This window comes from Dendrobates tinctorius, unplaced genomic scaffold, assembly GCF_039654945.1.
Source record: "Dendrobates tinctorius isolate UK_male_01 unplaced genomic scaffold, ASM3965494v1 ptg000022l, whole genome shotgun sequence".
Lineage (NCBI taxonomy): Eukaryota > Metazoa > Chordata > Amphibia > Anura > Dendrobatidae > Dendrobates > Dendrobates tinctorius.
In genome coordinates, this window is record NW_027361690.1 from 59,741,090 (window position 1) to 59,762,298 (window position 21,209).

General features: G+C 42.3%; 1 protein-coding gene across 1 annotated transcript in view; it reads right to left on the reverse strand.

The window, feature by feature from the left end:
• Positions 1 to 17,118, reverse strand: part of LOC141084417 (SCAN domain-containing protein 3-like) — a 47,014-nt gene extending 29,896 nt beyond the window's left edge. The window contains exon 1 of the mRNA XM_073569143.1: positions 16,939 to 17,118. Within this exon, the coding sequence (XP_073425244.1) occupies positions 16,939 to 17,118 (180 nt within the window). The remainder of the gene's footprint in view (positions 1 to 16,938) is intronic.
• Positions 17,119 to 21,209: the final 4,091 nt, after the last annotated feature.

The window sequence follows — 21,209 nt, forward strand, 5'->3', positions numbered from 1 at the left end:
GGTGGCAAGGTGGCTCAGTGGTTAGCACTGCAGACTTTCAAATCCCACCAAGGACAACATCTGCAATCAATTTGTATGTTCTCCCTGTGTTTGCATGGGTTTCCTCCGGTTACTCCAGTTTCCTTTCACATTCCAAAGACATATTGTTAGGGAACTTAGATTGTGAGCCCCGTCGGGGACAGTGTCAATAAAGTCTGTACAGCACTGTGGAATTAATGGCGCTATATAAATGAGTAAAATAAATAGATAAAAAATATCTAGAAGGCTAGAAGGCTCCTTCGCAGGCTCAGTCTTTCTCACCAAAAGAAAAAGGTCAGCATTTTGGTCTATTTTTTAGTGCTGTCAGCATGGATTTGGATTTCTGGATCGCTGAGTGAATTGCCTATACAATGGACTACTTGCTAGAGATGGGGTTCACCTTACGAAGACTGGAAAACATGTATTTGGAAGTCGCCTGGCTACACTCATCAGGAGACCTTTAAACTAGAACAGTGTGGGAAGGGAAGGAAAAGGCCAGAAAAAGTAATACAATTGCCATATACTATTGAAAACTCTGATATTAGAAGTGGAAAGGAAAAACAAAGACAAAAAAATTAAAGTAATAAAAATATTGGAGGAAGAAAACCAATCACAAACTAAAATGTTTTTATGCAAATGCTCAAAGCATGGACAACAAAAATGGAGATTTGGAACTACTAACCCAGGAGAAGAAATATGATGTCTCTGGAGTCACTGAAACTTGGTGGGACGATACACATGATTGGAATACAAGGCTGGAAGGATACAAATTATTTGCAAGAAGCAGACTTGATAGACGAGGAGGAGGTATTGCATTGTATATTAGAAACGTTTATATCTTCACAGAGATTGAAGTTTCAGAGACTGGGAGTTCTGTGGAAACTGTTTGGGTAAGAATACAAGGAGAGAACAACAGAAAGGACACCATTATAGGTATTTACTACAGGCCAGCTGTGCAAGCTGGATACAGATGAACTCTTTATACATTAAATCGCCAAGTTCTCCAAAAAATATGACATACTGGTCATGGGAGATTTCAAGTATCCAGACATTTGTTGGGAGTCTCTCACAGGCAAAACTAACAGGTCAAGCAAATTCTTATCCTCTCTTGCTGACAACTTTATCTTTCCAAAGGTAGGGGAGAAAACAAGGGGACCTGCTACCTTGGATCTAATCCTTATAAACAGGGAGGAAATGGTTGAGGCGCTAAGAGTGGCTGGGACCCTAGGAGGTAGCGACCATGCTATTTTAGAATTTTGGATAACTAGAGGAGGAAGACCTGTGAAGACTCAGACTTCAAGATTAGATTTCAGAAAGACAGATTTTAAGGGACTCAGAAACAGAATCGGAGGTACCCAATGGCTGGATATCCTTAAGGACAAAAATGTCCAGGATGGATGGGTAATCTTGAAAAATAAGATTCTCAAAGCACAATTGTTAATTCCAAAAAGAAGGAAGAATACAAAGCATTTAAGGAAACCAGGATGGATGAACACATTACTTAAACACATGCTAAAAATGAAGAAATAATGGTTATCAAATGTAAAGAGGGAGGCATATCTAAAGAAGAATATTATGCTGTCTGCAGGACCTGCAGGGCACGAATCAGATTAATAAAGTTGACAATGAATTAAGGCTTGCAAAAGATGTCAAAAACAATAAAAAAGGATTTGGGGGATATGTAAAAAGTAAAAGAAAAGTCAAAGATGCTATGGGATTTTTACAGGATGAAAATGATGAAATGGTAAGAAGGGATGTTGAGAAGGCCGAACTATTAAATTCAGATTTTCCATCTGTTTTATCTCAGAAAGGAAATGTAACATCAACTGATCTTCACTGTGATATTAAAGGAATAGAAGAATCCAGGATATCTATAAACAAAGATAGTGAAAAAACACTTAGCTAACATAAATGAATTCAAGTCTCCAGGTCCAGATGAATTACACCCCAGAGTACTGAAGGAGATAGCAGAAGAAATTTTTGAACCACTCTCCAAAATCTTTGAAAATTCTTGGAGAACAGGTGAAATCTCAGAAGACTGGAGAAGAGCAAATGTTGTTCCTATCTTCAAAAAGGGGAGGAAGGAGGACACCGAGAACTATAGGCTGGTGAGTCTGACTTCTATACAAGGAAAGATCTTTGAACAAATTATTAAACAACATGTATGTAAGTACCTGGATAAGAATGAAGTGATTAAACAAAGTCAGCATGGGTTTGTAAGACTAACTTAATTTCCTTCTATGACGGAATCACTGATTGGGTGGATCAGGGAATTGCTGTAGATATAGTATATCTTGACTCCAGCAAAACATTTGACAAGGTATCTCACACCATCCTTATTGAAATAATTGACTATGTATGGAATGGACAAGGCAACTGTTAGGTCGATTCATAACTGGCTTAGTGATCTGACCCAAAGAGTGGTCGTAAATGGCTGCACATCCAGATGGAAGAATGTCTATAGCGGGGCACCACAGGGTTCTGTCCAGGGCCCTGTATTGTTCAACATCTTTATCAATGATTTAGATGAAGGAATTGAGGGCACACTGATTAAATTTGCTGATGACACAATGCTAGGAGGGCTAGCTAATGCTAGAGAAGAGAGAGAGGATTCAAAAGATATAAATAAACAGGAGCAGTGGACAGCAGCTAACAGAATGGTTTTTAACAAGGAAAAATGCAAAGTACTACATCTGGGCAATACAAATGAAAAAAGCATTTGAAGAATCAGAGGAATAAGGCTAAATAACATCACATATGAAAAAGACTTGGTATACTAATAGATCATAAACTGAACACGAGTCAACAGTGTGATGCAGCAGCAAAAAAGGCAAATGCAATTCTGATATGTCTTTACAGAAGTAGACAGTCTAGATCACGTGAAGTCATTATTGCTCTCTACTCCTCTTTGGTCAGGCCTCATCTGGAATGTCCAGTTTTGGGCACCATATTTTAAAAAATACATCAACAAACTGGAGCAAGTTCAGAGAAAAGTGACCAGAATGGTGACCGGTCTGCAAACCATGTCCTATGAGGAACGGTTACAGGATTTGGGAATGTTTAGCTTGCAAAAAAGAAGACTGAGAGGAAACTTAATAGCTGTCTACAAATATCTCAAGGGCTGCTACATTGTAGAATGATCATCTTTATTCTCATTTGCACAAGGAAAGACTAGAAGCAATGGGATGAAACTGAATGGGAAGAGACAAGATTAGATATTGGAAAAAACCTTTTGACAGTTAGGGTGATCAATGAGTGGAACAGGCTGCCATGAATGGTGGTGAGTTCTCCTTCCAGGGAACTCTTCAATCAGAGGCTGGACAGAAATCTGTGTGAGATGATTTAGTGAATGCTGCTTTGAGCAGGAGGTTGGACCAGATGACTCAGGAGGTCCTTTTCAACTCTACCATTCTATGATTCTATGAACTACAATACTCAGAGAGATTAGCAAAATTAGGATTATTTAGTCTAGAAAAAAGATGACTGAGGGACGATCTAATAGCCATGTATAAGTGTGATGAAGAAAGCAGGATTTAGTGCTCCAATGTTGAATAGCAAGGCCTTTTCGTATGATAATGAGATAAGGCCAAAATAGAACTTCAAAGCTGGAGTAGGAGCTACGCCATCATGGGGCAGGAAGGTGCCTGGGGGCTTCAATTACAATATACCTGTCAGCTGGACACAGAAATACACATCCATTGTCTCTCCCAGCCACTCTGAGTCATCCTAGGATCATGGATTATTAGCACACCTTTTGAGTTAAAGACTCATAAAAAATATCCGCGTGACCCTGAGGAAATCACGCATCTGGCAGTGGGACTCCTGAGTCGGTGAGGGCTCTGGGACCTGAGATGTAGAGATTGGCCCTCCACAGTGACCCAATGGGGCCATGTTTGCTCTCCACACGACAGTCAAAACAAACCGCATTCACTGGTACCTCTCGTGTCCGGATCCAATCATCCTGTAGAAAGTTACCCCCTTTCTTAGATATTGGGAATAAGTTCTGCAGAGAGCTAAAGGGTGGAAATTATTAGCCCACCCTCTGACACAGGGGGGAGGAACCCAGCATACTTAAAAACTGGGGACACAGGGCAGACAGACACATTCTCACAGAAGAACCAGATGATGATGATCTAAGAAGGACCTGGGGACAGATCTGCCAAGGGAGCAGTTGCCTGCGCTTTGGGGTCTGTCCGGCAACTAAGATTCTTATACCTGTGGACTGCAGAGCTCCCGGCATCCACATGCAACCTACAACCTGGTAAATTGACCTCCAGCTTAATATTTCTAAGTCTTGTACCATTATTGTTATATTTTACTCTGCAAATCCACTGTAATTTCAGTGTATAGCTTACTGTACATTTCTGTAATTATCTAGTGCTCCCTTAAGGCAATTAAACCATAAAATTAATCTTGGGCTGATGCTTTTTGTTAGGGCTGGCGGAACGCACCAAATTATAAAACAATAGTAGATGCGTTCGCAGCCCAGGGTCCACCGTGCAGAGGTGGTACACTGCTGCTAGGTAATAGCGGAAGAATAGAGTGGCGTAAAAACAGTCACATGTGAGTTACGTCACCCAATGTGAACAGGTGCGAACTCTGTTAATGCACAGAGTCGTACAACCGCTGAACATAGATGCCAGAGCCTGTTTAGCTCACAGAGCCCGGCCAAAAGAGCGCACAGTGTACGGCCACAGAACTCTACCCCAAGGACACGAGGTGAGAGTCCTTCTAGGCCCACTGAGCACGCGGTGTCGCTGCCACGAGCGCCTCTATAGACGCTGGCTATGAAGTGGAGCACGTGCACTGAGGCATGCCGAGTCCCTAGTGAGGACTGATGCCTGACTCAACCTCTGTCCTACCTACACCTAAAATGAGGATGAATGAACTCATGGAGATCAACATCCAACACTGCGGAGACACCATCACATGTTTCTCAACTCAGTGATTCTAGAGCAAAGCCCCCATCCCTTATGGGAAATATGTAAAAATATGCAAAACACAAGCCACGGAGACACCATCACATGTTTCTCAACGCAAGCAATGACTAGCCAGGTCTTTCCCCGGGAAGGAACAACCACGGGAATGGCAATCTCTAATGAAGGAAACCACCTATGCCAAAACATGGTATCCATCCACAGACAGCTGTTTCGGGGTATTGCCCCTCATCAGTTTGGAGTAGGAAACTGGCCAGTAGGAGCAATGCCTAGTAGAAGACTGTGAAAAATGAGGATGAATGAACTCATGGAGATCAACATCCAACACTGCGGAAACACCATCACATGTTCCTCAACACAGTGATTCTAGAGCAAAGCCCCCATTGCTTATGGGAAATATATAAAAATATGCAAAACACAAGCCACGGAGACACCATCACATGTTTCTCAATGCAAGCAATGACTAGCCAGGTCTTTCCCTGGGAAGGAACAGCCATGGGAAGGGCAGTCTCCAATGAAGGAAGCCACCTGCATATTTCTACCTACACCTAAGCCTGGGCGCTAGCAGGCTAGGCTGCACAACACATGCGTACTAAGGGTAGGGGTTTCTTAATGAGTCATTCACCAGAGACATTCATACGTGCATACATCACTCACTCCACATAGTCTGTAAATACAGTCTATCCTAGCGCATGGCCAAGTGGCCATGCAAACCTTTTGTAGCCGCGAGCGTCCGGGACCTTCCTGGCTTCTCGGATGGGCCAATCCGAACTGGAGCAGGACCTGAGCACGTAACCTTCGATCTCCAATGGGAGATCACTTCACGGGCATGCTCAGTGGCCTGACATGGGGACTTAGTCCCTGGAGAATTTCGCTGCTGGGCAGCATGTATTGCCATAGCTGTGCCAGAGGTGGCAGCAGCATGCAAACCCACGGAGCTGGTCTGGGCAGAGCGCCTGGACCGACGAGTTTGCTGAGCATTCTCCTCTGTGGCTGGAGAGGAATGGAAGACCGCTGGAAGCAAGGCTCAGGATTCCTGCTGTGCAGCGACAGGAACCCGACACCTAACATTTTTACGCCGATTACGAATCTTAGAATACCCAGCGGGTAACAGGACATCCTCCCCAGCGGCCATTTGCTCTAGGTGCAGTTCCCTTACTGACCTGAGAGACAAAGGGGCACTGGAGAGCTGTGCCTGTGTAGTTACGTCACATTGGTGACGTGGGAGGAACCGGTCTTTCCTCCACAATAAGTATATAAGGTGACCATACAATAATATAATAATAATAATAAATTTTATTTCTATAGCGCTGACATATTCCGCAGCAGTTTACATTTCAGAGGGGACTTGTGCAGACGATAGACATTACAGCATAACAATAATCACATAGATCATAACAGATACCAAGAGGAATGAGGGTCCTGCTCGCAAGATTACAATCTATGAGGTAGACACGAAAGGTGGGTGGTAACAATTGCCCTGATTGTTTGGATCAGCCATAATGTTAAGTGTGTAACAGTACAGACACAGTGGGCTAATAGATGCTGATAGACTCATAAAGCATATGGGAAACATGATATGGGGAACCTGGTTACGGGAAACTTTTGACTGTGCCACACAGGGATAGTTAGGTTAATGTGTTGAGGCGATAGGCCAGTCTGAAAAAATGCGTTTTCAGGGCACGCTTAAAATTGTAGGGATTGGGGACTACTCGTATTGATCTGGGAAGTGCATTCCAAAAAATTGGCACAGCACGTGTATAGTCTTGGAGACAGGAGTGGGAGGTTTTGATTATTGAGGATGCTAACCTCAGGTCATCAGCAGAACGGAGGGCACGGGTAGGGTGGTAGATTGAAACGAGGGAGGAGCTGTAGGGTGGTGCTGAGCCATGGAGTGCTTTGTGGGTGAGGGTAATAAGTTTGTACTGGATTCTGGATTGGATGGGTAGCCAGTGTAATGACTGGCACAAGGTAGAGGCATCGGTGTAACGACTGGCGAGGAATATGATCCTGGCTGCAGAATTCAAGACAGATTGGAGGGGGGAAAAATTGGAAAGAGGGAGACCGATTAGAAGAGAGTTCCAATAGTTCAGACGAGAATGAATAAGAGAAACAGTAAGAGTTTTTGTGGAGTCAAAGGTTATAAAAAGTCGAATGCTAGAAATGTTTTTGAGATGCAGATAACAAGAGCGAGCCAGTGATCGGATGTGGGGAGTGAATGAAAGCTCAGAGTCAAGTATGACCCCAAGACAGCGGGTATGATGCTGGGGAGTAATAGTGGAACCACACACAGAAATGGCAATGTCAGGTATAGGTACATTAGTAGAGGGAGGAAACACAAGGAATTCAGTCTTGGACAGGTTCAGTTTCAGATATAGTGAGGACATGATGTTAGACACGGCGTTTAGACAATCACTGGTGTTTTCTAAAAAGGCTGGCGTGATGTCAGGAGAGGAAGCATATAATTGGGTGTCATCAGCATAGAGATGGTATTGGAAACCAAATCTACTGATTGTTTGACCAATAGGGGTAGTGTACAAAGAGAAGAGGAGGGGGCCTAAAATCGATCCTTGAGGAACCCCAACAGTAAGGGGAAGATGAGAGGAGGAGAAGCCAGCAAAATATACAGTAAAGGAGCGGTCAGAGAGATAGAAAGAAAACCAGGAGAGAACAGTGTACTTCATGCCGATGGAGCAGAGAATAGTGAGAATGAGCTGGTGATCCACCGTGTCAAACGCTGCAGCGAGATCCAAGAGAATAAGCATGGAATAGTGACCGTTAGATTTAGCTGTCAGTAGATCATTAGAGACTTTAGTGAGGGCAGTTTCAGTAGAGTGTAGAGGGTGGAAACCGGATTGGAGAGGGTCGAGAAGAGAGTTATCTGAGAGATAGTGGATCAGACGGGACTGGACCAGGCGTTCCAGGAGTTTAGAGATGAAGGGAAGATTAGAGACAGGTCAATAGTTAGCGGCACAGTTTTGGTCGAGGGATGGTTTTTTAAGTAGTGGATGTATGATGGCATGCTTAAATAAGGAGGGAAAGATACCAGGAGAGAGAGAGAGGTTAAATATTTTAGTTAGGTGAGAGATACAAATATCTCTCAGAGGATCTGTTTATACCAAGGAATGTGACGGTCACAAGGAGGCATTCTCTGTGTCTGGAGGAGAAAAGGTTTTTCCACCAACATAGAAGAGGATTCTTTACTGTTAGGGCAGTGAGAATCTGGAATTACTTGCCTGAGGAGGTGATGATGGCGAATTCAGTTGAGTGGTTCAAGAGAGGCCTGGATGTCTTCCTGGAGCATAACAATATTGTATCTTACAGTTATTGGGTGTTTTAGAAGGGCGTAGATCTGGTGATTTATCATAATGGAATATAGGCTGAACTGGATGAACAAATGTCTTTTTTCGATCTTGCAAACTATGTTACTATTTTACTATGTAACACTGGTAGAAGGATGAGAAGAAGGATAAAATAGGACTAACAAATAAATGACAGCATAATAAATATTCTATCTCTAATTAGATTTGTTGGCAGCCCTGGAGTATCCAACCAAGGACTCCATATCTTTTCACATTTGTGAATAGAGTTAAGTTTATGATATAGTCCTCTTTCCAGCCACATTATTCTATTTATCCTTCATTGTTGTTGTCCCCTAGATGCAAGTTGTGTGTCTAACCAATGAATTGCAAAAAGTTTACACGCTTGAACTAAGATACAAGAGATACTTATGAATAGCGGAAAGTCGGGATCCACTTCATCTTCTAATAATCTCAATATACTGTACATATAAAGGGATCTGTTAACAATTTAATTTCATATGCTCTTTATATCAAGGAGATAACCTCATTCTAAAATGGACCTATCTGTCTACATAACTACATGATATTCATCAAATATGCCTCATCAACCCCATAGATATGATATCGCGATCATGAAAAATGCCCTATCTTGCATGAAAAGCTTGGAGTTTTGTATACTCTGTTAATTAAATATTCTTGAGAGAGCCTTTGGGTCTCCCAGGGAGATAATTTGGGAACAGTTTCAAGTCTAGAATCTCTCTCCATTGCTGCACTGATATGGGGCCTACATTCGCCTCCTATTTGACTTCAACAGTCATAGGGTGATCATCCAGTTGGCATGACAATAGGCCCTTATACATAGTAGAGAAGAAACTTTGTATGACCTGTAGAAGCAATACACATATATTACTTACCGGTAATGTGTTTTTAAGAAACACATGACAGCACCAATGAGAGAGGGGATCCGCCCTTCAAGGACAGAAAACATCAAGATAAAAAAGGCAGCGCCTCTCTCCACATCAGTGGATTATAGAGCATGAGAGGACCTCTGAGTTGTGTACACACACGTATATACATTTATACAAATTATACCAGTTATCCTTAATCCCACCTTAGGTGGTAAACTATATACAATAATCCACCGACCAGTAGGTGATGGCTTAGTAACGGGACAGAATATAAGGGTGCTGTCATGTGTTTCATAAAAAAATTACCGGTAAGTAATATAAGTGTTTTCCTATCGCCCATGACAGCACCAATGAGAGAATTACAGAGAATTATTATATTAGGGAGGGACCACAGCCTGTAGAACCCTGTTCCCAAACGTGAGATCAGAAGAGGCAGAAAAGATCCAGTCTTTCCTAGAATCCTTGAAAGAGATAAAGAGTCCTATCCTTCCTCCAAGGTTTTGTTGCCAACAAACAGTTAAGAAGACATCTCCTGACATCTAGGGTATGGAATTTCCTTTCCCTATCATTCTTTAGGTTAGGACAGATGTGATATCTCGTGACCTATAGAACCTAGATACTACTTTAGGCAGATAAGCAGGGTTTGGTTTTAAACTGCCCTATCGTCCATTAACATGGCAAAGGAATGATCTGCTAATAGGGCCTGTAAATCGCTTACTCTCCATGCTGATGTAAGGGCCACTAAAAGTATAGATTTAATGTAACCAGCTTTATGGATCCTTCAGTAAAAAGGTTCAAAAGGGGGGTTCTGTTAAAGCATTTAAGGCCGGGTTCAAGTCCCATGGAGGATCTGGTCTGGTTCTAGTGCATGTCTTAATTAACATGACCACCCACCGATTACCAGCAAGGTTGTAATTATACAGAGCCCCTAAGGCTAATACCTGAACTTTAAAGGTACTAACCGCCCTGACTTCCTACTAGCAAGCAAGGTGGAGAACAGGTTGGCAGAAAACCCCTTGTCCTCTATCACTGACCTCTCAAGTTACAGGCTGCTAAGTACAGCCCAGTCACCTAAGGATGGAACATGGGCCCTTGAGCTAGAAGGTCCGACTTCTCTGAAAGGACTCACGGTTCCATGACTGACATGTTCCTGAGCCAAAAGAACCAGGACCTCTTAGGCTAAAAGGGGGCTATGAGCACTACTCTTGCCCCGTCCTGTCTGATCTTCCGGAGAACTGCTGGCATTAGACAGGGTGGAAGGCATAGGCCTAGGGTGACTTCCCATTTTATCCGAAAGGTGTCTACTGCCTGAGGATTTTCACTGGGGTTCAGGGAGCAGAACTTATCCACTTTGCTGTACTGACGAGTGCTGAAAAGATCAATTTCCGGCCACCTCCACATGTCCACAAAACTGCTGAACATTGCCAGTTTGAGGGACCATTCGCCCTGCAAAAGTGGTCTGCGGCTCAAAAAAGTCTGCTGTTATATTGTCTTTTCCCCTGATGTAAAGTGCAGATAGTGAAAGGATGTTTCACTGCGCAAGGCTGAAAATCCATTTGTATATACACAACGCGTCCAAATATTACCAAATTGCACTTCAAACTAAATATTTCAACAAGCAAGGGTGTCAACAAATCAATGTATCAACCACAAGGAAGTGAACCACTTAAATAAATTTAAAAAAAAATATTTTTTATTGAAAAATGTAACAAGTATTAAAATGACCACATATACATGAATCCATAGAAAATAAACCCAAAAACAGGGCAGCAGCAAGACACAAAAAATAGTTATATATTTAATCACAGATATAATCCTAATTAATTTGTAACTTTCTTATGTGCAAAAAAAGCATCATACATTATTACTGTAAACGGCACACTGAAAATATATATTTAATATAATCTTGCCCAATTACTCAAAAAATGCCAAGAAATTACTGTAAAATTAAGCTAGCACTAAAGCTTATACTTTATAATAGACTACAGCATTTTAAGGCAGATTGTTTGTATAAATTTGTCTGAATATAATTATAGGGACAGAAACAATCTTGTTCCTCACTGCACAAAAAATACTGCTAAACAGAACTCCACTATTAATGCCCAAATAGCTCAACAAAACAATAGTAAAAATTGCTTAATACAAAATTACCAGGGCAGAAAAAATCCAACTCCTTAATAGAGCGCTCTGCCAGCAAATCGTTTATAAAACATTGTCCATGTAAAATTGTGTGGACGGAACCGATACTGTCACCAATAGTGCCACAGCGTTTTATATTAGAAGCAATGTCCCAGACAAGAAACAAGGGGCATAAATGATGTTTTTACCTGAAAAGGTGCCGATAAATAGTGTCCCATTGCTGAGCCCTGCACCCCGACGCCCGTTTCGCCCTACTGCTTCTTCCAGATTTTTTAAATTTATTTAAGTGGTTCGCTTCCTTGTGGTTGATACATTGAATTGTTGCCACCCTTGTATGCTGAAAATCCATTTGGTAACATACATTAGGTATTGGGACTGTGTACACCCCTGACGATTTAGGTACAGAACAGTAACTTGGTTGTCTGACAATATTTTCACATGATGGCCTCAGGAATGGTAGGAGACTCTGCAACACATCCTCTACCGCCAGAAGTTCCCACATATTTGAGGAGGCTTCCTTCTCTACTGCTTACCACATTCTCTGAACCAAATGATCATCCAGCTGTGCTCCCGACCCCCTGGGACTGGCATCTGTGGTAATTACCCTGATGACTTGAGGAAACTCCCCTCCCAAAGGAACTTTATCTGCAACTACCAGCAGAGCAAATGTATAACTTCCCGAAGTAGAGTCAGTGTACCCTGCGCAGAGATTGAAGCTTCAGAGACCGGGAGTTATGTGGAAACCGTTTGGGTAAGAATACAAGGACAGAACAATGGAAAGGACACCATTGTAGGCATTTACTACAGGTTGCCTGTGCAAGCTGAAGATACTGAAGGAGAAAGCAGAATAAATTTTTGAACCCCTCTCGATAATCTTTGAAAATTCTTGGAGAACAGGAGAAGTCCCAGAAGACAGGAGAAGAGTAGATGTTGTTCCTATCTTCAAAAAGGGGAAGAAGGTGAACCCAGGCAACTATAGGCCGGTGAGTCTGACTTCTATACCAGGAAAGATCTTTGAACAAATTATTAAACAACATGTATGTAAGTACCTGGATAAGAATGAAGTGATTAAACAAAGTCAGCATGGGTTTGTAACTAATAAGTCATGTCAGACTAACTTAATTTCCTTCTATGATGGAATCACTGATTGGGTGGATCAGGGAAATGCTGTAGATATAGTATATCTTGACTTCAGCAAAGCATTTGACAAAGTATCTCACACAATCCTTACTGAAAAAATGACTAGATATGGAATGGAAAAGGCAACTGTTAGGTGGATTCATAACTGGCTTAGTGGTCAGACCCAAAGAGTGGTCGTAAATGGCTGCACATAAAGTTGGAAGAATGTCTCAAGTGGGGTACCACAGGGCTCTGTCCTGAGCCCTGTATTTTTCAACATCTCTATCAATGATTTAGATGAAGGAATTGAGGGTAAACTGATTACATTTGCTGATGACACAAAGCTAGAAGGGATAGCTAATACTAGAGAAGAGAGAGAGGATTCAAAAAGATATAAATAAACTGGCGTAGTGGGCAGCAACTAACAGAATGGTTTTTAACAGGGAAAATGCAAAGTACTACATCTGGGCAATAAAAATCCAGAAAGCATATACAGAATGGGAGGAATAGGGCTAAGCAACAGCACATGTGAAAAAGACTTTGGTATACTAATAGATCACAGACTGAATATGAATCAACAGTGTGATGCAGCAGCAAAAAAGGCAAATGCAATTCTAGGATGTATTAACAGAAGCATACTGTCTAGATCACGTGAAGTCATTATTGCCCTCTACTCCTCTTTGGTCAGACCTCATCTGGAATACTGTGTCCAGTTTTGGGCACCACATTTTAAAAAAGACATCAACAAACTGGAGCAAGTTCAGAAAAGAGCGACCAGAATGGTGACCGGTCTGCAAACCCTGTCTTATGAGGAAAGGTTGCATGATTTGGGAATGTTTAGCTTGCAATAGAGAAGACTGAGAGGAGACTTAATAGCTGTCTACAAATATTTTAAGGGCTGTCACATTGTAGAAGGATCATCTTTATTCTAATTTGCACAAGGAAAGACTAGAAGCAATGGGATGAAACTGAATGGGAGGAGACATAGATTAGATATTCAAAAAACTTTTTAACAGTTAGAGTGATCAATGAGTGGAACAGATTGCCACAAGAAGTGGTGAGTTCTCCTTCAATGGAAGTCTTCAAACAGAGGCTGGACAGACATATGTCTGGGATGATTAGCGAATCCTGCTTTGAGAAGGGGGTTGGACTAGATGGTCCAGGAGGTCCCTTCCAACTCTACGATTCTATGTTTCTATGAGATACCCCTGCAAGGAATGTTGGCTTTCCAAGATGAACTCTTGAGTGGATTTGAGCCTACTTTATTGCAGGGATACATGAGGTCAGGGAGGCCAGGAGGGACATAGCTCTTCTGAGTAGTGTTGAGCGATACTTTCCGATGTTGGGAAAGATCGGATCGGATTGGATCGGACCGACACCCAAAAAGTATCGGGTATCGCCTATTCTGATACCGGAAACCCATGCAAGTTAATGGGACAGAAAAATCGGCATTAAAAAAAACCCTTTCTTTACTTGCACATCCAGTTTGGGAGGGGGGAAGAGTGTGGGCGGTGCGTGCGCAGACACTGTGTGTGTCTGTGTGTGCAGGCGGGGTCTGTATGGGCCTCTCGGGGGTCTGTGCGCGCTTGCTGGGGGTCTGTACGGGCCTGCCGGGGGTCTGTACGGGCCTGCTGGGGGTCTGTGCGGGCCTGCCTGGGGTTGTGTGTGTGTGCAGGCATCGACCGATGGGACTACAAGTCCCATCGGGCGATGCCTGCTACAATGACAGTGATTGACAAATTAGCCAATGATGGGACAGTAGTAGTCTCATCATCCGGCTAAAGTGTTGAATGTAAAAAGAGAAAAAAAAACATACATACATACTACAAACATACTACATATATACTACATTCATACAACATACATACATACTACCTACTACATACATACTTAATATATACTACATTCATACAACATACATACATACCACATACATACTACATTCATACAACATACATACTGCATACATACTTCATATATACTACATTCATACAACATACATGCATACTACATACATACTACATTCATACAACATACATACATACTACATACCACATACATACTACATACATACTACATATAAACTACATTCATACAACATACATACATACTACATACTACATACATACTACATATATACTACATTCATACAACATACATACATACATAGTACATACTACATACATACAACATGCATAAAACATGCTACAGACATACAACATACATACTACATACATACTATATATATACTACATTCATACAACCTGCATACATACATAGTACATACTACATACATACTACATACATACAACATACGTAAAACATGCTACAGACATATAACATACATACTACATACAATACATTCATAAACTCATACAATACATACATACAGACATACAGTACATATAGAATAGAGTACATACTCACCATCACTTGCCACTTTGATCCCCGAAGCCAGTGTCATCTGTAAAAAATATTAAAATAACAAACAACTGATATACTTCCTGATCCACAGAAATCCACGAGTGTTCCACGACGATCTCCCGTGGAGAACAGCAGCATCAGCTGATGCCACCGCTCTCTAGGGGCCCCAGTAATACAATGACGGGAAGAAGGTATCCTCCCACACTGTATTCCTCCGCCACTGTAAAAAAATAGTCCCTAGTCTCACTTTTGGCATTGCTGTGTGAGAAAGTTCCCACGCAGCTTTTGCCATAAAGTGAGACCAGTGAACTATAGTAACCTCTCAGTGATGCACTGCAGGAGATCGTTGTGGGACACTCATGGTTTTCTGCGGATCACAGAGTATATCGGTTGTTTGTTATTTTAATATTTTTTACAGTGAGATGACACTGGCTTCAGGGATCAAAGTGACAAGTGATGGTGAGTATGTATGTTTTATGAATGTAGTATATATGTAGCATGTATGTAGTATGTATGTATGTTGTGTGAATGTAGTATATATGTAGTATGTATGTAGTATGCATGTATGTATGTTGTATGAATGTAGTATACAGTACATGTTGTATGTATGTATGTTGTATGAATGTAGTATATATGTAGTATGTATATAGAATGTATGTATGTATGTTGTATGAATGTAGTATATATGTAGTATGTATGTATGTTGTATGAATGTAGTATATATGTAGTATGTGTGCAGTATGTATGTATGCTGTATGAATGTAGTATATATGTAGCATGTATGTAGTATTAATGTATGAATGTATTGTATGCAGTATGTAGTATGTATGTTGTATGTAGTATGTATGTATGAATGTAGTATATATGTAGTATGTATGTAGTATGTATGTAGTATGAATGTAGTATATATGTAGTATGTATATAGAATGTATGTATGTATGTTGTATGAATGTAGTATATATGTAGTATGTATGTATGTATGTTGTATGAATGTTGTATATATGTAGTATGTATGTAGTATGCATGTATGCTGTATGAATGTAGTATATATGTAGCATGTATGTAGTATGTAGTATGTATGTATGTATGTTGTATGAATGTAGTATATATGAAGTATGTATGTAGTATGTAGTATGTATGTATGTATGTATGTATGTTGTATGAATGTAGTATATATGTAGCATGTATGTAGTATGTATGTATGTATGTTGTGTGAATGTAGTATATATGTAGTATGTATGTAGTATGCATGTATGTATGTTGTATGAATGTAGTATACATGTTGTATGTATGTATGTTGTATGAATGTAGTATATATGAAGTATGTATGTTGTATGAATGTTGTATATATGTTTTATGTATGTAGTATGTATGTAGTATGTTTTTTGTTTTTTTTACATTCAACACATTAGCCGGATGATGGGACTACTACCATCCCATCATTGGCTAATGTGTCAATCACTGTCATTGTAGCAGGCATAGCCCATCGGACGATGCCTGCACACACACACACACAACCCCCGGCAGGCCCGCACAGAACCCCGGCAGCCCACACAGACCCCCGACAGCCAGCACAGACCCCCGGCAGGCCCGCACAGACCCCTGGCAGGCCCACACAGACCTCCGGCAGCTCGCACAGACCCCTGGCAGGCCTGTACAGACCCCCGGCAGCCCGCACAGACCCCCAGCAGGCCCGCACAGACCGCGCATCATGATGACATCATTTCAGCAGCCAATCACAGCCACAACACTGGCTCATTGCATTATAGGAACTTCCGATTCCGGTATTCGATATTGTAAAAATATCGGTACTCGGTATTGGAATTCTGATACAGCGAATATCGGCCGATACCCGTTATTTGCAGTATCAGAATGCTCAGCACTACTTCTGAGTGATATTACTGGATCACGTACTGATTTGTAAAGAAGACTGAGCAACTTTTCTTTCTTTTGCTCTGGTAGGCGACACTCTTGCTGGCAAGAGTCGAGCAAGAGTCCGAGAAAGATTTTTGTCCTTTGTGGGTCCAACCTTGATTTTTCTAGGTTCAAACATCACCCTCAGCCTTCTAAGATAGTGGTTTTGTCTCTCACTTGATTGCGGCAGCGAGTAAAAGAATGGCCTGCTATAAGGAAGTCATCCAGGTAAGGGATGACCAGTCTGTGTAATTCCCTGAGATGTGCCGTAACCTCCGCTAATAACTTCATGAATACACGCAGGGCCACTGCCAGGCCAAAGAGAAGGGCCTTGTACTGGTACCGCAACTCAGACATTTCTGGAACGCTACATGTAATATGCATCCTTCAAGTCTAGGATGGCCATATAGCAACCCGGAAAGAGCAGTTAAATTGCAACTTTATTGATTCCATCTTGAATTTTTGGAATCTTCAAGAACTTGTTCAGACCCTTTAGGTTAAAAATCTTTCTGTATGAGATGTACGGCTTATTTATTAGAAACGGGAGAATAGAAGCTTACACCTTCTTCTCCTGCTGGTAAATCCTGCAGAACATTTTTCTTTAAGAGGCTCAATACCCCTGCTTCTAATGCTTTTTGCTCCGAGTCAGACCCTTGTGGGGCCATCATAACGAACCTGTTTGGAGAATGTCTCCCGAACTCCAGCTTCAACCATGTTGGATGAAATTTTCTCCAAGGAAGAGACAGAGCCTTCCTCCCATCTGGGCATTTTTTTCATTTTTTCCTTGGAGGCACTTCCTATCACTTCAGAAAGCAGCACCAAAGAAAAACCCTTGCTCTTTTTTGGTCCTATGTTCTGTGGATGTTCTCTCAGTTGCATCATTTACCCCCAAAAGAACTGCCTGAAGAACGAGAAGGGAGGTTTCGGGAACCCTTTCTTCTTATCAGCTGCTTTTTCTAAGATGTCATTCAATCTGAGCTGTATAAGTAGAGCTTCACAGGGGAGAGAGTATAGCTTCCCTTTTGCCTGAACAACCCCTGGGCAATTTTTTTAGGCAGACTGCTCCCCTGCCTGTGTGAGATAATGTTGCAGATCTTACGGACAGTCTGGATGAGTCAGCCAAAGCATCTGCCAAAAACGCCACTTCTTCCCTGATTACTAGGAGCGTGGACAGATCATTGTTGTGAGTTCATTTTCCCCTTCACCATTGAGGTCTGATGAACTCCCTCTTCTGGTGAAGGAAGGTAGTGAGGCTGATTACAAAGCACCTGAGCAGAATGATGATGACTGGGTGACAGGAATTGCTGACTGGATATAAGGCAGCCGACGCCCTTCTGCCTTGCGGGTGATTTCTGTGAGGGATTCTAGGAGACCAGTCTGATTCCTGCTCCTCAAAAGCTAAGTTTTCTGCTCTGCTTTTTGCATTTGTGTTTTGGTTTTGTTTTTCCTTGTTTTTCTGGATTTCTGCCTTTCCCTGCTGGGTGAGCTGAATTCCTTTTTGCTCTGTCTTCAGAAAATACCTGAGTACTGATATAGTCTTTTTGAAGCCTAGTGTCTTCAGGGCTTTTTTCCCTATCAGTCTGTTGGCTCTTGTTTTGAGAGGGTTTTGGTGGATTGCAGACAGCAGCTTTTCTATACTGTCCTATTTAGTTAGCTTGGGCCCCATAATTTGCTCAGCCTATCTTTCTATCTGTGTGAGTGTTTTTTCATCTTGCTTCACCGTCATTATATGTTGGGGGCTGCCTATTGCTTTGGGCTCTGCTCTGGGGCAGTTTAGATTTCCCTTTCTGTCTTTAGGCTATGTAGTTCTCCGGCTGTGATCGAGGGGTCTAGGGCACCGTAGGAACCCCCCATGGCTACTGCTAGTTGTTGTTGTTAGGTTCAGGGGTCTGCAATCCGATAGCTGCCAACTTCTCTGGTTTTCTGGACTTAGCTAGTATTTCTGTTTTTGCCTCCTACGGTGACTCATTCATAACAGATCAGGCTGTGCAGGTTGTCATGATGGCTGGTCTCACCGCTCCTGCCGATGACTCCCATACTGTTTTAAGGAAGGAGTCGACCATCCTATTAAGAGGGTCTTTCAACAACCCCAAGTCCTCAAAGGGAGGGTACTTCCTTTTGGAGGAGGAGAGCGGGGGCCTTTTCTATCCGGCTTCTCCCATTCTTTACTAATGAGACTCAGCAATTTCGCATTCATAGGTGGAATGCTTCACGAATTTGCATGTCATCCTTCCAATTTTAAATAAATGTTCTGCCAAAGCGAAGCACCTTCAATTTCTCTGTACACTTTCTAGGAGTCTCCTAGCAGACAGAAAAGGAGAGAGCGGGAGAGAGAGAGATCTGCATTACTAAAATGGCATTCTCATAGCTCACTGACCACTCAGAGGAAATTAAATGGCACCAGAACAGGAGGCAGGAAATCATATGCAAGGTCTCCTTTACAGACAGCGGAAACTTCCATCCTGATAGAGCTACGCCAACTTGTCCAAGAATCTCTGGACCTGGTGGCGCTGTGGAGAGGGCTGCTGTGCCTCGATAGCTGCATTAGTGCCCCTGCCTGGCCAGCGATCCACCCCTAAGCACTGTGCCTGTAGGGGATCTGCTGGCCAGGGTCTCCTGCAGCTTCCGGTACCCACCCCTGGAAGTGTTCCGGGTGAAAGTTCCCAGCCGCGTCTTCAGAGTGTCAGTACAGGGGTAGCACTGCTGTGGCAAGGTATGTCCTCTGAAATCCAGAGGAGTGTCTGCTCCAGTAAAAGGGGAAATAGGAGAGCAGGGCAGGCCAGACAGGTTCTGGTAGTGGGGGACTCAATTATTAGAGGAACAGATAGGGCAATCTGTCACAAAGACAGGGATAGTTGAACGGTGTGCTGCCTACCTGGCGCTAGAGTCCGACACATCGCTGATCGGGTTGACAGATTACTGGGAGGGGCTAGTGAGGACCCAGCATTCATGTTGCACATTGGCACAAATGACAAAGATTGAGGTAGGTGTAAGGTCCATAAAGATGATTTCAGGGAATTAGGCTGCAAGCTTACAGCAAGGACCTCCAAGTGGTATTTTCTGAAATACTGCCTGTACTACATGCCATGCCAGAGAGGCAAAGGGAGATTAGGGAGGTTAATAAGTGGCTCAAGAATTGGTGTAGGAATGAGGAGTTTGGGTTCCTGGAGAACTGGACCGACTTCTCAGTTGGCTACATGTTCTACGCTAGGGACGGGCTGCACCTCAATGGGGAAGGTGCAGCTGTGCTGGGCGAGAAAATGTCTAGAAGGTTGAAGGAGTGTTTAAACTAGGAACTTGGGGGGAGGGTATTCATTTTATAGGAGGGGAAAACAGTGCAGAAAGAGACCAGGGCACAAATAATGAAATTGGGGGTGGGGGTGGCATGGGGGGTGGGGTTAGAACAGTTAATGATTTCAGAAAGAATAGAGGTACAGAGAGATATATAAAGTGCATGTATACAGTTGTGGCCAAAAGTATTGACACCCCTGCAATTCTGTCAGATAATACTCAGTTTCTTCCTGAAAATGGTTGCAAACACAAATTCTTTGGTATTATTATCTTCATTTCATTTGTCTTAAAAGAAAAAACACCAAAAGAATTGTCCTAAAGCCAAATTGGATATAATTCCACACCAAACACAAAAAAGAGGATGGACAAAAGTATTGGCACTGTTCGAAAAATCATGTGATGCTTCTCTAATTTGTGTAATTAACAGCACCTGTAACTTACCTGTGGCACCTAACAGGTGTTGGCAATAACTAAATCACACTTGCAGCCAGTTGACATGGATTAAGGTTGACTCAACCTCTGTCCTGTGTCCTTGTGTGTACCACATTGAGCATGGAGAAAAGAAAGAAGACCAAAGAACTGTCTGAGCACTTGAGAAACCAAATTGTGAGGAAGCATGAGCAATCTCAAGGCTACAAGTCCATCTCCAAAGACCAGAATGTTCCTGTGTTTACCGTGCGCAGTGTCATCAAGAAGTTTAAAGCCCATGGCACTGTGGCTAACCTCCTTAGATGTGGACAGAAAAGAAAAATTGACAAGAGATTTCAACGCAAGATTGTGCGGATGTTGGATAAAGAACCTCGACTAACATCCAAACAAGTTCAAGCTGCCCTGCAGTCCAAGGGTACAACAGTGTCAACCCGTACTATCCGTCGGCGTCTGAATGAAAAGGGACTGTATGGTAGTAGACCCAGGAAGACCCCACTTCTTACCCCGAGACATAAAAAAGCCAGGCTGGAGTTTGCCAAAACTTACCTGAAAAAGCCTAAAACATTTGGGAAGAATGTTCTCTGGTCAGATGAGACAAAAGTAGAGCTTTTTGGGCAAAGACATCAACATAGAGTTTACAGGAGAAAAATAGAGGCATTCAAAGAAAAGAACACGGTCCCTACAGTCAAACATGGCGGAGGTTCCCTGATGTTTTGGGGTTGTTTTGC